This window comes from Toxotes jaculatrix, chromosome 15 (assembly GCF_017976425.1).
Source record: "Toxotes jaculatrix isolate fToxJac2 chromosome 15, fToxJac2.pri, whole genome shotgun sequence".
NCBI classification, from domain to species: domain Eukaryota; kingdom Metazoa; phylum Chordata; class Actinopteri; family Toxotidae; genus Toxotes; species Toxotes jaculatrix.
The window spans coordinates 13,225,575-13,241,247 of NC_054408.1; the positions used below are offsets into that span (position 1 = coordinate 13,225,575).

Consider the following 15,673-nt stretch of genomic DNA (forward strand, 5'->3'; position numbering starts at 1 on the left):
GATAAAGTGACTTTATAGCTGTGCCGGACCAGGAAGTACTCCTCTAAGAGAAACTGCCCTCGGCACAGAAGAAGCACCGGTAGACGCTGAGGGTTTGAAGCCATCAGACGGCTGCTGCCCACCAGGTATCTGTCCCTCGGCGCTTCTCCTCTCCTCTCCCTTTTCACAGGCGCATATTTGAGTATTTTGCGCCACCTTGTGAGTGAACTGCATCCTCTGCCGGGCCAACATCCATCCCTGTCACAAAATGGTGTCACTAATCTGCACTCTTCGTCACCACACGGACGAGCTCAGCTGCTGTGCCTTCTCTCCGTCCCTCCTGGCGACCTGCTCCGCTGATAAAACTCTCCGTGTTTATAACACAGCTGACTTCTCGGAGCTGCCCTTTTCTCCTTTGTCAGGCCACGGTTACGGGGTCCACTGCTGCTGCTTCAGCTCCTGTGGCAGCCACCTGCTCAGCTGCTCCACAGACGGGTCCATCATCGTCTGGAGGTCGGATACAGGTGAGGCGACGGCCCTATTGGAGCACCCGGCCCGCAGTCCGCTCCGAGTGTGTGCGCTGGCGCACGACTCCTCCCTCCTGCTGGCAGGGGCCTGTGATGGCACCGTGGCCCTCTGGGACTTCTCCTGCAAGACATTGCGCAGGTACAATCCAACCCAGTGGTGAAGCAAATCAGCAGATAAAGCTGCATGTTCAGCAATGGGAGAGAGCAAATCTGTGGCCAGTTTGCTGCCTAGGTTTAGCATTAAAGTGGCATTTGAAGTATTGCTTTAGACAACATTCATCAAAACATTCACCATCAAAGTAAGTCCTGTTAATTATGAGGAGTTTAATACCCCACAAGCAAACAACCCCACCACATGAGCTTGAAGGTTCATTCTCGACCTTTGAAACAGCAGTTTGACAAAAAAAAATTCTAATCGCACACTCCACTTTTCCACAATTTTATGTAGCTTTTGCCACATCATGCCACCTTCATCAGTAGATGGAGTCATTACACAGCTGTCGTTTGGCTCTACCTTGATTCTTGAATTGTAAAAATCTGATGTGTGCAGTGAAATATGTGGCATCAAATTATTTCCATCAGAGTCAGATTGAGAAGAGCACAGACAAAAACACAAATAAAGAAATGAATTTCTTATAGTGCGATGCTGGTTCAAGGGCCTTTAATAAAACTGTATCTCAAATTGCCTTTCTCTGACATTGGTTTGGAATTGTCCTAAATCAAGTCTAGTCATTAATTAATTGAAGGATGATTAGGAGGTACTTCAGAACTACATTATAGCAAGTTTGACGTCCAGTTTCTGCAGTCAATGGAGACACATGGGGCTAAAGAAGATCAAAGAGTACAACCAGCAGCTACTTGTTAACAGCAGCAATAGACTTAGTAAATCTGATGGAATAAGTTAATAAAACTTTGTCATTTATGTGTGCAAAAACATTTTACAAAGATCATATTTAAGGATTTGTCTTTCAGTCCTCTAATTCCACATAAAATATGTAATTTTTCTGATCCATCACAGCTGTTACAAGCACACCTCAGGCCTGCTCTGTCTGTCTGTCTAATTAAGGCTCTTGCACGTCTCTTTAAACACAGTCCAGGACTCCACAGTCTAATGCAGATTTGATTCAAACACCTCTCTTTTACTCCCTCTCTGATAAATCTTGAAATCTAGCTGTTCATAACCAGTCTAACACAAGTTGTACATCTAAACATTTTCCCTCGCAGGTGCAGTGCAGTAAGCGAGGCCAGCGTTGTGGCTTGCTGCTTCTCTCCGTGTGGCCAATATTTCCTGACTGGCTGCACCCACGGAGACCTTAAACTGTGGGATGTGGACATCAGCCTCCTGCATGCTGAGAAGGACGCCCACGACCTGGGAGTCACCTGCTGCAGCTCAACACCCCAGCTCAAAGTTGGTGAGTTCAGACATCCTAAACAGTCGATTCACTCACAGTACTAAAAAACTAAAAATCTGCAGCAACTGCATGCTATCATGTCAATATGGACCAAAATCTGTGAGGAATGTTTCCAGCACCTTGTTGAATCTATACCATGAAGAGTTAAGGCAGATCTGAAGACAAAAGGTACTCACAAAATGTACCTAATAATGTGGCCAGTGAGTGTATTTGCTGGATTTGTGGCAGCACCTGTAAAATGCAAGTGAAAGGAATTTCATTTATGGTACTGTGATCTGAAATTCAGTTAGCATTGAAGTGATTAATCGATTTACAAACAAAAATTAATCAACAACTAGCAAAAATGCCGAACAGCTGGTGCTCAAAAAAAAAATGTTACTGATACCAGCTTCTCAGGTAAAAAACTGCAGTTTCTCTGTCACATTGGGCTATGAGAAACTGTAGCTGCTTTTTGACATTTTCCTACATTTAATAGCCCAAAAAAATGGTTGATTAACCATTAAAAAAATCTACATCATAATCGATAATGGAAAAAAAAAGTTAGTTGCCCCTCTAAACTCAGCAGCAGTGTGTCTTTCTTCCCATCTCAGTTTCTCGCAGACCTCCCTGTGAGCAGTTTTTACAGGAACAGTCAAAAAGAAGCTCCACTTTTACTGCACATTCAGCTGTTATTCGTAGACTTTTGATATTTTAAGTTTTTGTTACAGTTCAAATTTTAAGACTTCCTGCCCTGTTCATCTTAGATAACATAATGTACTACCCACCCAGCACAGATAAAACTGAGATCTTTCACAGCTAGTAGTTGGTTGAAAGCAACCTGTTGCACATAATCTTGAACTGAAATGACATTTATGGTGTTTATTCTAGGACGCTGTTTGGGAATAAAAAGCACATCAATTCTGTTATTTTCTAATCCAAACATTACATTTATGCCATATGCAGTGTAAAAGACGCTTGCTGTGTGTTCACAAACAGTCCGTCAGATAGCATTTGTCGTCTTTTGTTATTAAACCCAGTCAAGTGTGATCATTGAGAAAAGGGGGAATGTGGCTGTTTTTGTTCTGCAGATGGCTGCTGTGTGGAGTTTCGACTTGCCTCCTGTGGACAGGACAGCCAGCTGAAAATATGGATTGTTTCCCAGCGTGAAGGAGCAGGTAGAGCCCTCTGCCCGCTTCCTCAACCAAAAACTCCCTCACATCAGAGAGAGAGAGCCTTCTGACTGCTTTAACCTTGAAATTTCCCAGCAGAATAGAAGAATTTTATTAGTGTGTGGAATAAATCAGCTGCAGTCTGACTCATTAATAATGCATCACTTTAAGACATTCTGCTGAAGTACAGCAGCAGCAGAGGACAGTGAGTGAGTGTGTGTCTGTGTGTGTGTAGAAGACTTAGGAGGAAATCAGGTGCATAAATCCACTGTGACATTTATATCTTGTACCAACGATGGCAGAACAAGGACGTTTCGTGTATGCTCATAGGTTGTGTAACCAGCCTATAGACTATATTTTTGTTAGTGTCTGTGAATGCGCCATGTTGTTAGTTCCTGTGTTGCCGTGGTAACAGCCGTTTCTGGGGAGAATGCGATGTGTCCTACATGTGACCTGCTGCGGTCCGTGGGGATTTTTCCATCTCTAAGCAGCTTGTAGAAGCACACGGAACAATGTCTGTCCTCATTTCATTTCTTTAAAACATAATTTTTCAGATGCTGTATTTCTCTGTGGAGGACCTTGCAACTAGCTTACCTTTGTGAAATGTGCATTTATCTTGTCTTGGCAAGAGGATTGCATGCTTGAACCCCTCATTCACTGCTTTATGAAAAAGAGACTCAAGTGCAGATGATTCAGTGAAGCAAGGGACCAATTTTGAAGCTGGGATTGAGTCTGCTATGTGTGCTGTTGATGTGGAACATTTTTCGCTTACTTTCCGAGCCCTATATTTCAATGACTCCATATCCAGAGGAAATAGTTATATTCCAGAGCTATTCGGAAGCTCTCACTTCTTTAATGATGTCAGTTTTGCAGCCTTTCCCGCTCGCTCAGCAGCATATGTTGATGCCTCCTGTTCACACATCACGTTGGCTTTATTTTGATGTCTCAAGTCGGCAGTTAAATTTTGTGAGGTTTAATAAATTGGTTCAGTTCTTTCTTTTTTTCCTCCTTACTCACCTGTAATTGTCTCACATCATGAATATGCATGAAAATAACACAGAGCCTGAAAACAGTATTTTTTACTCTAATGAAGTGAGGGCAGGTTTGATTTAAAACCTGTGTGTTTACAGGCTGATAATTTAAATGCTGCTACAGACCAATTAGCCTTGGCACATACAGTAGATTCACTGCACAGTGGATTATTTCTGAGAAGCGTTGTTTGTATCTTAGGCTGTGAATACCACAGCTTTAGTGCCAAAAAGAAAATATATTTTTTCCAAGCAGCTGTCAGCAGGTGGCACAGCTCTGAGCCAGCGAGAGGGAGAGAGAGAGTTACTGATAAAAAGTTTTTGGTTATCAGACTGTGGGGTTGGGGGTGGCGGTCTAGACAATGATGCACTTTGATGTGTGTGTGTGTGCATGTCGGTGTGAGAGACTTAAATTTTGGTCAACGTTACTTTGACCTCTTGCCTGTGTTTGTGTGTGTGTGTTGTCTACCCTCAGCCTGCATCATGAAGCTCCTTCACACTCTCACCACCCATTCAGCTCCTGTTCTGTCTTGCGCCTTCTCCTCTGATGGAGATCTGGTCGTCTCAGGGTGAGATATACTCATCGCTAACACATAAATCTCTTCTTCTTGTCTTCACATCTGTGAGCTGCACTAAGAAACATCTCCTGCATTGGCAACTGACCTTTGTGCCTGTCAGGCTTATGTTTTGTAATGTCATTTGTCTTGTTATTTACCATTTGTAATTTATTTGCTAATTTGGAGCAAATTAAGTTTAGACTAATCTCTCCTGTGTGTTTAAAAGGCTCCTTTTTCTGAGCTGTCAGCAGCAGATGCCACTGCTGAGCACTGGCCCTGCTGTTCCCTCAGTCAGCCACAGGAGGAGTGTGTTTTGTTGTATATAGCTTCTGTTTGGGTCCTTCTGCCATTTCTGGCTTTAATTCAAACATACTGAAGGTTAATCTGTGCTCTGTTTGCAGCACTAAAAAAAAACATTTGAAAAAATGTATGTGGTTTTTTGGGGGGGTTTTTTTTTTTTTTTTTTTTTTTGGTTTGACAAGGATCCAGTGTTTTTTTCAGTACTTACTATTCCATAATGCAAATGCTTGCATATGGATTCTGTAAATGAAGTTGACTTTGTTTACTCTCTAATTATTCAACAGCTCAGTGGATAAAAGTGTTGCAATATATGACGCGGTAAGTAAAGCACAAAAAAACACTCACAAAATCTACCATTTTTTTGTTTAGCTTTTCACTTAGGCAGAGGAGTTTTCTAAACAATGAACTACTTCTGCTATAAACACAAAGATGCCAAACATTCCTATTTTGTCCATGTTTGTTTGTGTTTTGTTTACAGAACCTGGGAATTCTGCTCTACACTTTGAAACAGCACAACAGGTAAATGGACTGACCTCCCGCCGCTGTGCAATCTCTGCTAGCTATCAGGCAAACAGCAGAATAGGATTCCCAGTGTTTCGGATCAAAATGTGATTTTTGCTTGATTAGTTTTTCCCAGAAACACTGGGTGCAGTGACGCAATAGTATATTCTGCAGCGCTGCTTTCCAGTTAGTCATTGAAGTGGCACCGCAGGTAGGCACCAGCAGAGCACTTTGAAGTGCTTGAAAGGGTTTAAGATACTGTATGATCTAAGACTTGACTTTTTTTTTTAAGTGGCAGCCTGACTTTTAAAGCTGATCTCTTCCTGTGCCAGTTTCACTCTGTCATACACACCCCTCACGTTTCTGCTGCTCTTCTTCCACCCTGCAGGTATGTGACTGCCGTGGCTCTGTCTCCCACCATGCCATGGATTGCAACCGGCTCCATGGATAGAACAGTGAACGTGTGGAAAATAGGAGATGGAGACAGCAGAACTGGTAAATACTTAACAGGGAATTGTTTAGGTTGGCGCCTACAAATGCACAATCACTCCTCTTTTTAAAACAGGCTGTTAGCAGTGATTAGCAACCCAGAAGCTGTTTGGGGTGCCAGAGCTTCCCCCAAAAGAGTGTTTTGGGAGATATCCAGCAGCAGAAGCTCCTATTACATGTGTATTGCTGTCTGGCTGTGGTGTCTAGAGGAAACTGCCACTGAGCCTCAGAGAGCTGTTGTTACAGAGGTGCATCTTCTTAAAAAAAAAGTTCCAACCCAACATGACAAAAATAATAATAATAAAACATTTGGAATACTAAATGAAAAGGTGCAGTTGTCAGACATCTGCAGGCCTTGAAGCTTCATCAGGAAAACCCCCCACCCCCCATCTGCCATTAGTCAGGCTGATGTTGACAAAGCAAATTCCATCTCAGTGAAGATCTGCCTTTTTTAAAGTCTCTCTCTCTCTCTCTCTCTCTCTCTCTCTCTCTCTCTCTCCCTCTCTCTCTCCTTTCCTTTAATCTTCTTCCTTTCTTTCTTTTCACATATTAAACTTATTCCCTTTTATGTTTTCCTGCAGCACCTGAATCAAGGCAGACAGTGTGCCAAGGTAAATAAATGCATTACTTTGTTTTGCCCCTAGAGTTCTTTATAGTTATTCACAGTACTCTTTGAGCTAAAATGTGCTGCTCTTTTAATTTGTTCTGTGTGTATATGTGTGTGTGCGTGTGCATGTGCGTGTGTGTGCGTGTGTGTGTAGTAACGGACAAAATTAGGGATAAAAGCTGTGTCCTCAACTGGGAAAAAGCTGATTTTTGGGTCAGTGGTTCAGCAAGTAGTGGTTATGGTTAGGGTTAGGAGGAAATGAATTTCCAGGAAATTAATACAAGTCTACATAATGTCCCTGAAAGTGACCTTAATTAACGTGTGTGTGTGTGTGTGTGTGTGTGTGTGTGTGTGTGTGTGTGTGTGTGTGTGTGTGTGCGTGTGTGTGTGAATGGCTGAGATAGAAAATTTAATGTCATGATCCACTGAAACCGTCTTTTCTTTTGAGCTATTGCTTTCCTATCTTTCTGCACATAATGGAGCTTTTCTTGTGATTTTGTGTTTGATTTATTGTATATTATGTCAAAGTCTCTGCTTTGATGAAACTAATGGGGATCCAAAGAAAATAAAATAAAATGAAATAGCAAATGTTTAACTTTACAGGATAAGGATGGCTTTATTAAGTGGTTTCTTAATGTCAGCAAATCCTGTGAAAAGCTACACTGTGCCAAAGTGTAGCTACACCGAGAGACTGTAGCGGAGCCACTAGCAATAGACCTTTAGGCAGATCTATTTGCATAGTACCTTTCAACAAGGCAATCTAAAGGACTTTATGTAAGACATGAAAAAGCATTAAGACAAGATATTAAAGTCAAGTAAATAAATAAGGCAAAGTAAAATACACTTGAGTAAGATTTAACAATAAAACAATATAAAGTGAGAATACATTAAAATAAACACACCCACACATCCGAGCTTCTTCTCAGGAGCCTTCGCTGTGTCCTGCATCCATACTACAAACTAATTCTTACACAATATGTACCACACTCTAATCATTATAGTCTACTGTTTTAATACTTGGTGTACCAAAAAATCAACATACTTAACCGTTTTATACTAACAGGAAATGGCACAAAATATGCAACATCAGATATTTATCAAAGTGCAACTTCCCTCATGTCACTGCTCGTTTAACTTCACAATCAGAAAGCAAAATATCTTCCTGAACGTTGATTACTTATTTCTTTCATGGAGCTGCTTCACCATTATCCACAATTTGTTTTAATTTTTGCCAGCTGTGAGCAGCTCCTCTGTTTCCTTTGTGCACTGCATTGTGGGAGAATGGCATCCATCAACAGCACACTCATAAATCGGCTGTATTTAGTCTGTGTTCTGTCTGGTTTGAGTTGACTTCCTTTTCTCACATTTCCAGTGTGAAGACACCACATGATAGAACCTGCTCAGAATGAGCATGTAGTATAGATTTTGCAACACATCATCAGCTCCCTCATTCTCCTGTTGAACCTGTTGGGGCTTATCCTGTCATCATTCTTAGCTGTGTACAGAATTCAGTGACATTATATGATTTGCAGCATAGCTCTACCCTGTCTCAGCCTGATTGAGACGGTGTATCTCGCTGTGTTCGTAGACAGGGACACTTAAATAATATGCAGTGGAAAACAATTACGTCTTTAAGCCTGAGCTTTAAATGAACTGAGAGTTGAAGGCGACCTCCAGATATGTCGAGCATAGAAACGCTGCCTCTGTACTGTATGTTTAGTGAGGACAGTATGACAAAAAGAAGTGATGTTGACCTTTTGGCTACGCAGGAAATACTTATTAGTAGAATAAATTCTCTGTTGGTTTTGAACTTTTTCTGGGATTTGTTGACAGTAAGAAAAATTGAGTATCACCAGTCTTATCCTTTAAGCTGTGAAGAATGGAGATGATGAAGAAAGCCTCGTATGTGCATCTGTCCAAGTAATTAAACACTGCAGTCTGAGCTGTCCCAGTCTGCACTGAAGCTCTGAGGTTTTCATGCTTTTGGCATAATGTTTCCATGACTCAGCCTCCTAGACTGGGAGACTCCACACTATCAGGCAAGGCTGCAGAGAGGAGGTGCTGTTATTCTGCTCAGAGTTGTGCAGACTCAATAAGAAGATATTTTGTGTAGGTCAGCCCACTCTGGTCCAAACTGAAATACCTTAAATATGACTGCAGGGGTTGCCTCGAAATACAGACATTAAGGGTTCTGATACAAAGTATCCTGATGATTTGATTGGTCCTCTAAACTTTTCCTGTAGCGCCACAGTAAGGTTGACATTTGTGGTTTTGAGCAAGACATGTCCCAGTGTCAGTGATTAAGCCTTCAGTATCCAGTAGCAAATCTTTATTTCTAGACTAAGCCGTCACATTCAATAGTCCTACACAGAGAAATTAAACATAAACCAATCAGAGATTCAATTTTTTCTAAAGGCAGAAGCATCGTGCGGCCACAGGACATGCTAAAATTTGAGTGAAGGTGGTTGCTTTTCTTCTCATCATTCTCAAGCACAGGTATGATCTTACGGGGTTATTAACTTGTATTTTAGCATTCAAGACAGAAGTGTTTTGAAAGAAGATATTCATTGATTGTGAATTGTTTAAGCTAGCAGACATGGCAAGAGGTGAGGGGGAAACCTACCCTGTGGTTAGCGTGGTAATGAGCTACACCTCCCAGTCTTCAGGGTTATCCTTCACACGGCTAATGATGGGCGATGGGAACCGTGAGGCTGCTGTGAGGTGTCATCAATGGGGCCGGCGCGCAGCAGGCCAGTTTATCTCAGCCTCGTATGATAAATGATGGCTGCTCGCTCGCATGGCGTAATGTGAAGGTTGATGAGCTGCATGCTGGCACAGTCTAAAATAACACAGCCCTGGGTTTAATTTTCTTTTTTTTCCTTTTTTCAATCACATGCTTGTATGCGAGGTCAGGGATGTGTGCGTGTATGTGCACAATTGTGTGAAAGTTAATTGTCACTCCCACGCCGGCACACAGGGAGCGTGTCCTTTTCTGTGGAGTGTGAGGGAAATTGTTTGTTTGCATCAGATAAGTTTTGCTGCAGGAGACGGGGGTATAAAAGCAGAGCACTTCCTCCCTTCCTGTTGTGTGTTTTGCAGGAAGGAAGTTGCCGGGTCACTCCAGGCTGCCGGTTGCTGATTGGTCGGAGGAGGATGTACAGAGTTGGCTGTGCGAGGAAGGACTGGAGGAGCTCGTCTGCAACTTTAAAGCCAACAACATCGATGGACTAGAGCTTAGCCAGCTGAACAAGGAAACAGCTGCAGAGCTGGGAATTGGTGAGGATGGAATATAAAACACAGTCACGTACATTAGTGTACAGTACACACACACACATTCAGGTACGCTGGGATTCAGTGCTTTTGTGGGGATTTACTGTTTCATCCTAAAACATGACAAGCCCAAATTCGATAGCATTATATAAGCAGCTTTTATTGATGCTCTGATTTATTTTTTCCCCCCACCCCACAGCTCCTCCCAAATAGAGAGCTGATTTAGGGTCATGAAGCTGCAGCATTTCTGTCTGTTTATACAAACACAAATCACGTTGTGAGGACAGTACCCCACAGGATGACCTTTACGTCACAAACAATGATAATCCCTCTCAAAATAAGATTAGTCCATGTTGGGTCGTCCAAGGTCTCAGTGTGGAAAGTCACTGTACAAACAGCAGCCAGAAAACAAATAATATTTCTCTCTGCGTTGGATGGACACACTGTAGTCACCAGTGTATAAACAGCAGCACTGTAGTAGTCCATAGTTATCACATGTCAACATCATTACCTCCATCAAGGCAGTTAGGTTCTGAAGGAACAGTTTAACATTTTTGGGAGATATGTTTATTTGCTTTCTTGCAGAAAGTTAGATTGATATGTTTGTCTGTGATGTTTGGCACTGCAGTTAAACAAATGAAATGTAATGTGTACATTAATGAGTTTTACAGATACTTGAATTTTGGGAGGGGGGGGGTGTTTCTAGTGCAAAATATTTCCAAACAGCGGACATGTTGTGCTGAAAAGTTGGTTAGCCACGGTGCTGCTCAATGCTCGCCTGCTAGCTGGCTGCAGACTGTGGAATGGATTTCCTGAACGACGGCGTGCCTCATTACTCTGCGTCTCATTGAGACACGCCTCCGTTCAGGAAATCCATTTCACATTTTGCAGCCAGTTAGCAGAGCAGCCGGCAGGGAATCACTTGTGGAGTCATTTCAGCAGACAACATGAAAGCACAGAAATGGTTCATGGATCGGAAATCTCCGCAGGTTGGATCGGAAATTTCCGATCCGTGAATTATTTTGGTATCGGAACCCGATACCGGATCGGATCGGCCCCATCCCTCATTACAGGTACGTGGTACCGACTATAATCATATAACTACCTGCATCACAGTCCCGCCCTTAATCATAGTATAAATGCCCAATTTGACTGGTTTTGTTTGCCTTAATTGCACTGCCGTAAACAATAAAAAAAAAAAAAAAAAAAAAAAAAAAAAAAAAAGCAACAACAGTAAAGTCAACTTCTCCTGCATGCTGCTCAGTTATGCAAAGCATGCCTTATGGAATGAGCATCCTTCCTCTGTGTGTTTAAAACGCTTTCTCATTATACCAGAGTGAGGACAGTGGAAACTGCCAGATTGCCACATTTCCTGTCTTTTCTGTGCTGTGCAACTAACAACTATCATTTTCCTTGCGTACTGTTTGTGTAAATGTGTGCACATGCAAAGACACACACTTAATCAGACACACACAGCACACACGCATGGACAGCAAATTAGATTCCAGCACACTTTACTTGATGAAATATTCATGAATCTTTGAGTAAGGGGAGGGGAAAAAAAGTTCTTCTCAGATATGATTCAGTGTATCTCTGTGGAGACAGCCACAGCGTCTCATCAAATTATCAATCTAAATGTAAAGTGGACAGTATAGTGCTAATTGCTTGTGCTGCTGTGAAAAATGTGGGAACTTACGGAAATCTTCAACCCTATAGAGCTGTTAGGTGCAGTTTTTCACACCCAAGAGTCATTTCTTGGATGAATTACAACACTTAATGGGTTTAACATGTTCCACCGAGAGAAGACATTTTGATTGAGCTGTCGTTTTTTCCCATAGGATCCAAACTATTTGTGATTGCGACAGCAGACCTCCACGGCTCCATCTGCCTGTTTTATTTGAAACACGAATGCAGCATTTTCAAAGCACAGTGTTCATGGTAACAAGGAGCCACAGGCTTTGTGATGTGTACTTGAATGTTGTCCTCCCTCCATCTCTTCTTCCTGCTGTATGAATGAGTGCAAATTAAGACAGACTCGCAACATTTCATTTGCTGCAGTAAGAGAAATAGCAGGTCAGCGCACAGTAGCTGTCTGTTAGGATCTCTTCAGTTTGTTTGAGGCTGATTGCGTCCTATAAATGGATAAAATTCCTTAAGAACATGGCAACCCTAGACATCATGACATACGGGAGGAAGGGTCTGAGTATATACTCTCCTTGCTCGACTAATGCTTGAGTTTTATTTAATTTAAACTACTGCACAGACTCAATCATTCTCAAACAGAAATACACAAAATCTACCTAGAAGTCTCTCCCAGATGTGTTCTGTTCCACATAGTCGTCAGAGGCAGCTTTAACCAACAGCTTCTCTTGGTCTTCTTGGCATACATAATTTTCAAAGTCATTTCTAACCCAGAAGATGATTTATTAAGTTAATCAGCACATTCAGACCCATGACAAGTCTCACTACAGCTAAGGAACCTTCGTTCTTATTTCCTCATGGCAGAAATCTGATTGCAAACCATCCAATAGTTATCAAGACATTTCACTCAAAACCATAAATGTGAACCTCATGATGGTGGCATGACAGGGGAAAATTAGAGGATCCCCAGCGTCAGTAGGATTCATGCCCCGAAGTACATTAATGTCTGTTTAATATTTTGTCGCATTGCATCCAATACTTTTGGCGATATGAGATATTTGGAGTCATGAAATGGATGGAATAATGTGACAGGAAGGGATTATCTATCTTTTTTCTTATTGTTTCTGTGGTCTTCATTAATTGATTGAATGCCAGTGGATACATTTACAATACAGCCCTTGACTCAGTATAATTATTAAACTGAGCACTAAAATAATTTTGTCTGTATCTGGAATAAGATATTTAATAAAAACAAATGAGATGAGATGTCTTGAGGACTTGAGGCTGCAGGCAGGAAAAATGTCTCTGCACCGGCTCGTATTCTTTGTGTCGTTGTGTGAGGCCTCTGCCTCCATGGCATTGCCACTATACTCAGACACACCACTACTCATGTGTGGCTGTAAAGGTTGTCCCTCCAGTTGTAGCTGGTGGTGAAATTTGCAGCTGACAACAAATTCACAGGGTCGACAGAGATATGCAGCTGTGTGCAGAATGATTTTCCCTCTTTGGACCCTTTGGAGTTTTATTCTCAAGTAGAATAATAAGAGATGTTAACTTTGAATTACAAGCCACACGAACTCCTCAGGGGAGACACTTTGCCTGGGCTGTGAAGCCATCATCACACAGTGAGTGTGTCTGGCTCTTTGTGTCCCAGCACAGATTGAGAAGAGCAGAGGTCCATTTTTATTCCTGCCTTTGTTTTATCTGAGAGACCAGAAAAGACAGTCTGTCAAGTGTTTGGCAGAAAAATCACTGAAGCTGTGCTTCTCGGTGGAATAACATTAACATTGCACATTGAGTTTGGTTTTTGTGAAATACTAAGAGGATGAATTACTCGTTAAGTGTTGGATACAAACAACCTTTACGCCACACAATTTTAAGTGTTACAAGGAATTGTACTGCATGTGATGCAATTCAGCAGCCATGTTAAACAGAATATTAAACCTTTGTATTGGTTTCTCAGAGTCCGTGGGCCTTCGCGGTCGTCTCCTGAGGAAAATTGAGGCCTTGAAGTCAGAGCAGAGCGGTTCAGAGGCCCCTGATGAGTTTCTGTGTCCAATCACCAGAGAGCTGATGAAGGATCCGGTTATTGCTGCAGGTTAGACAAAAAAAAAAAGCTAATGACCTTTCTAATGTCTCAGCCTGAGTCAAAGCCACTGCCTGTGATTTTTCTGTAGAGATCAATTTTCTTTCTTTTTTCTTTTTTTTTTTTTTTTTTACATATATAATTATCTCAGTATATTTAAGGCGTCAAAATGTGTCTCCACTACAGATGGGTATTCCTATGAGCGGGAATCCATTGAGAGCTGGATCAGAGGAAAGAACAAAACCAGCCCCATGACGAATCTGCCCCTGCAGACCACACTCCTCACCCCCAACAGATCTCTGAAGATGGCAATAACACGGTGGAAGTCGAGCCAGTAGACAGCGGCTCATTTTAGCTTGTTTGTCAGAAGCCACCAAACAGATACTTCATCCCTAAACAGTAATTGCTCATCTAATAACGTGTGAGCTCTTAGTACCTGTGAAAGAAGTAATTACTGTAATAAGAGTTTTTTCTCAGGGTGCCACTCAAGAGTCCAATTTGACAGAATAGTCTGAATCTGAGGTTGCAGAAAAGTCAAGGAATGTTTGTTCAGTAAAAAACTAGTCCTATTAAGCAAAATGTCTGAAGTCTTGAATGTAGCAACAACACATTCTTCCTTTGAAAGACATATGAACTGCTGTTCAAATTAAATACTCAGGGTGGCTTATAGTCAGTAAAGTTAGCAAACATAAGACGCTTTAAATTCTGATGCATTATGGACATTTAACAGGCTAATAATATAGCCTGTTTTAACACCTACTATTAACCAGTAACGGTTACTTGTGGCCTCAGTGGCTGCTATTCAGCCGAGGTTACGTTAGCTTTAATTATTGGCTTAAAGGGAAACTAAGCAACATTTGAAAGAAGAAATCACACCCGCACTCTCCTACAAAGTTGAATTTGTGACCAGTAAAACACAGCCTTGCTCTAATCAGTACACTCTGAGGTTTTCCTGCTACAGCCTACTCAGTCTGCTACGAGCAGTAGCATGCTGTGGCCAATTTTAGCTCATTTAACCACATTTAGATATTACTGAGTCAGATCGCTGATAGTATGACTCTTACTACTGTTACACATTTTAGCATGTCACGGACAATAATCTGAATGCTTTTATCTCAACTATAAAACAAGTAAACACACTGTAACTCGCCTGAAATTAATGGAAATTCAATGTGAAATTAAAGCTGCAAGCGGCGATGGGTGGGCCCTCGCACCCCTTGCGAACCACGGGAGTCGCAGCCAGCGCAGCCACGCACAAAAGTCCTCCTATGTCCTCTCCTCTCTCCTGCTCTTCTCCCCACAGCAGTATACAGCAACAGAAAAGACATGGCCCCCTCCCAACAGGGGGCGCTATGAGTGTATCATCATATGAGCATGAGTAAAGAATGTGAAGGTCATCCTGATTATCTGTGCAGAGCAAACATGTAATTTGGTTTAGTGGACAGTGTGTTATTTGTAAATTACTTAGCATTTAGTGTTGTTTAGAGTTTGTGTAGACATTTCAACTACATGAAAAATACACATAACTACATGAAAAATAAACATATTTCCAATTCCCAGTAGTTGGCGCTATTTGTGTATCTTGATATCAGTACATGAATCTGTTCTGAATCACATGATCAACATGACTGTAAAGTTTGATTCACATTGGATGAAGTATGTGGGAGATACAGGTACAAATTCATCCATTTCCTGTGTGTTGGCGAAGGGTCAATTTCGTGGCGGCGCCACGGCCAGACTGTGTAACCCAGACCAAAGCTTTTCACAACTTTTAGTCATGAAGGCCTTAAGAGCAAACACAGCAATTTTCAGCATGATCGGACCAATCTCCTAGGACGAGTTCGTCAAAGTACAAGCTGTGCAAAACACAAATGGCGGCATTTTTCCAAAATAACAGACTTCCTGTACATAGTAAAACTTTCCTCAAAGAGCCTTTTTTTCTTGTATAGACGTGATGGATCTGTGTACTGAATTTCAAGTCTGTGGGTCTTACTTGGAATATTTTCACACTCAAGGGGGTGCTACAGAAACGTTCGGTCGCACGGAAAGTGTCAAACAAGAACTTTCGTCAAGGGAAAATTTTGGGCGAAGTTTGATGAGTTTTTGAGCACCTTCAGTGGGTCAAATT

At 41.8% G+C, this 15,673-nt stretch overlaps 1 protein-coding gene across 6 annotated transcripts; it reads left to right on the forward strand.

Moving 5' to 3' along the window:
• The first annotated feature begins 247 nt into the window (after positions 1–247).
• On the forward strand, positions 248–14,831 carry LOC121194322 (WD repeat, SAM and U-box domain-containing protein 1-like). Of its 6 annotated transcripts, none has more exons than XM_041057143.1 (12): positions 248–645; positions 1,731–1,933; positions 2,986–3,072; positions 4,570–4,663; positions 5,236–5,269; positions 5,430–5,470; positions 5,841–5,968; positions 7,464–7,485; positions 8,662–8,675; positions 9,648–9,824; positions 13,423–13,557; positions 13,732–14,831. In XM_041057143.1, the coding sequence occupies exons 1-12, from the start codon at positions 248–250 to the stop codon at positions 13,881–13,883; spliced, it is 1,485 nt and encodes a 494-aa protein (XP_040913077.1). In that variant the 3' UTR covers positions 13,884–14,831. The 6 variants fall into 6 exon arrangements, with proteins under 6 accessions (XP_040913077.1, XP_040913076.1, XP_040913072.1 ...); XM_041057142.1 differs by having other exon boundaries at positions 1,731–1,918; XM_041057138.1 differs by lacking the exons at positions 7,464–7,485; positions 8,662–8,675 and adding an exon at positions 6,523–6,552 and having other exon boundaries at positions 1,731–1,918; positions 5,841–5,974.
• The last annotated feature ends 842 nt before the right edge of the window (positions 14,832–15,673 follow it).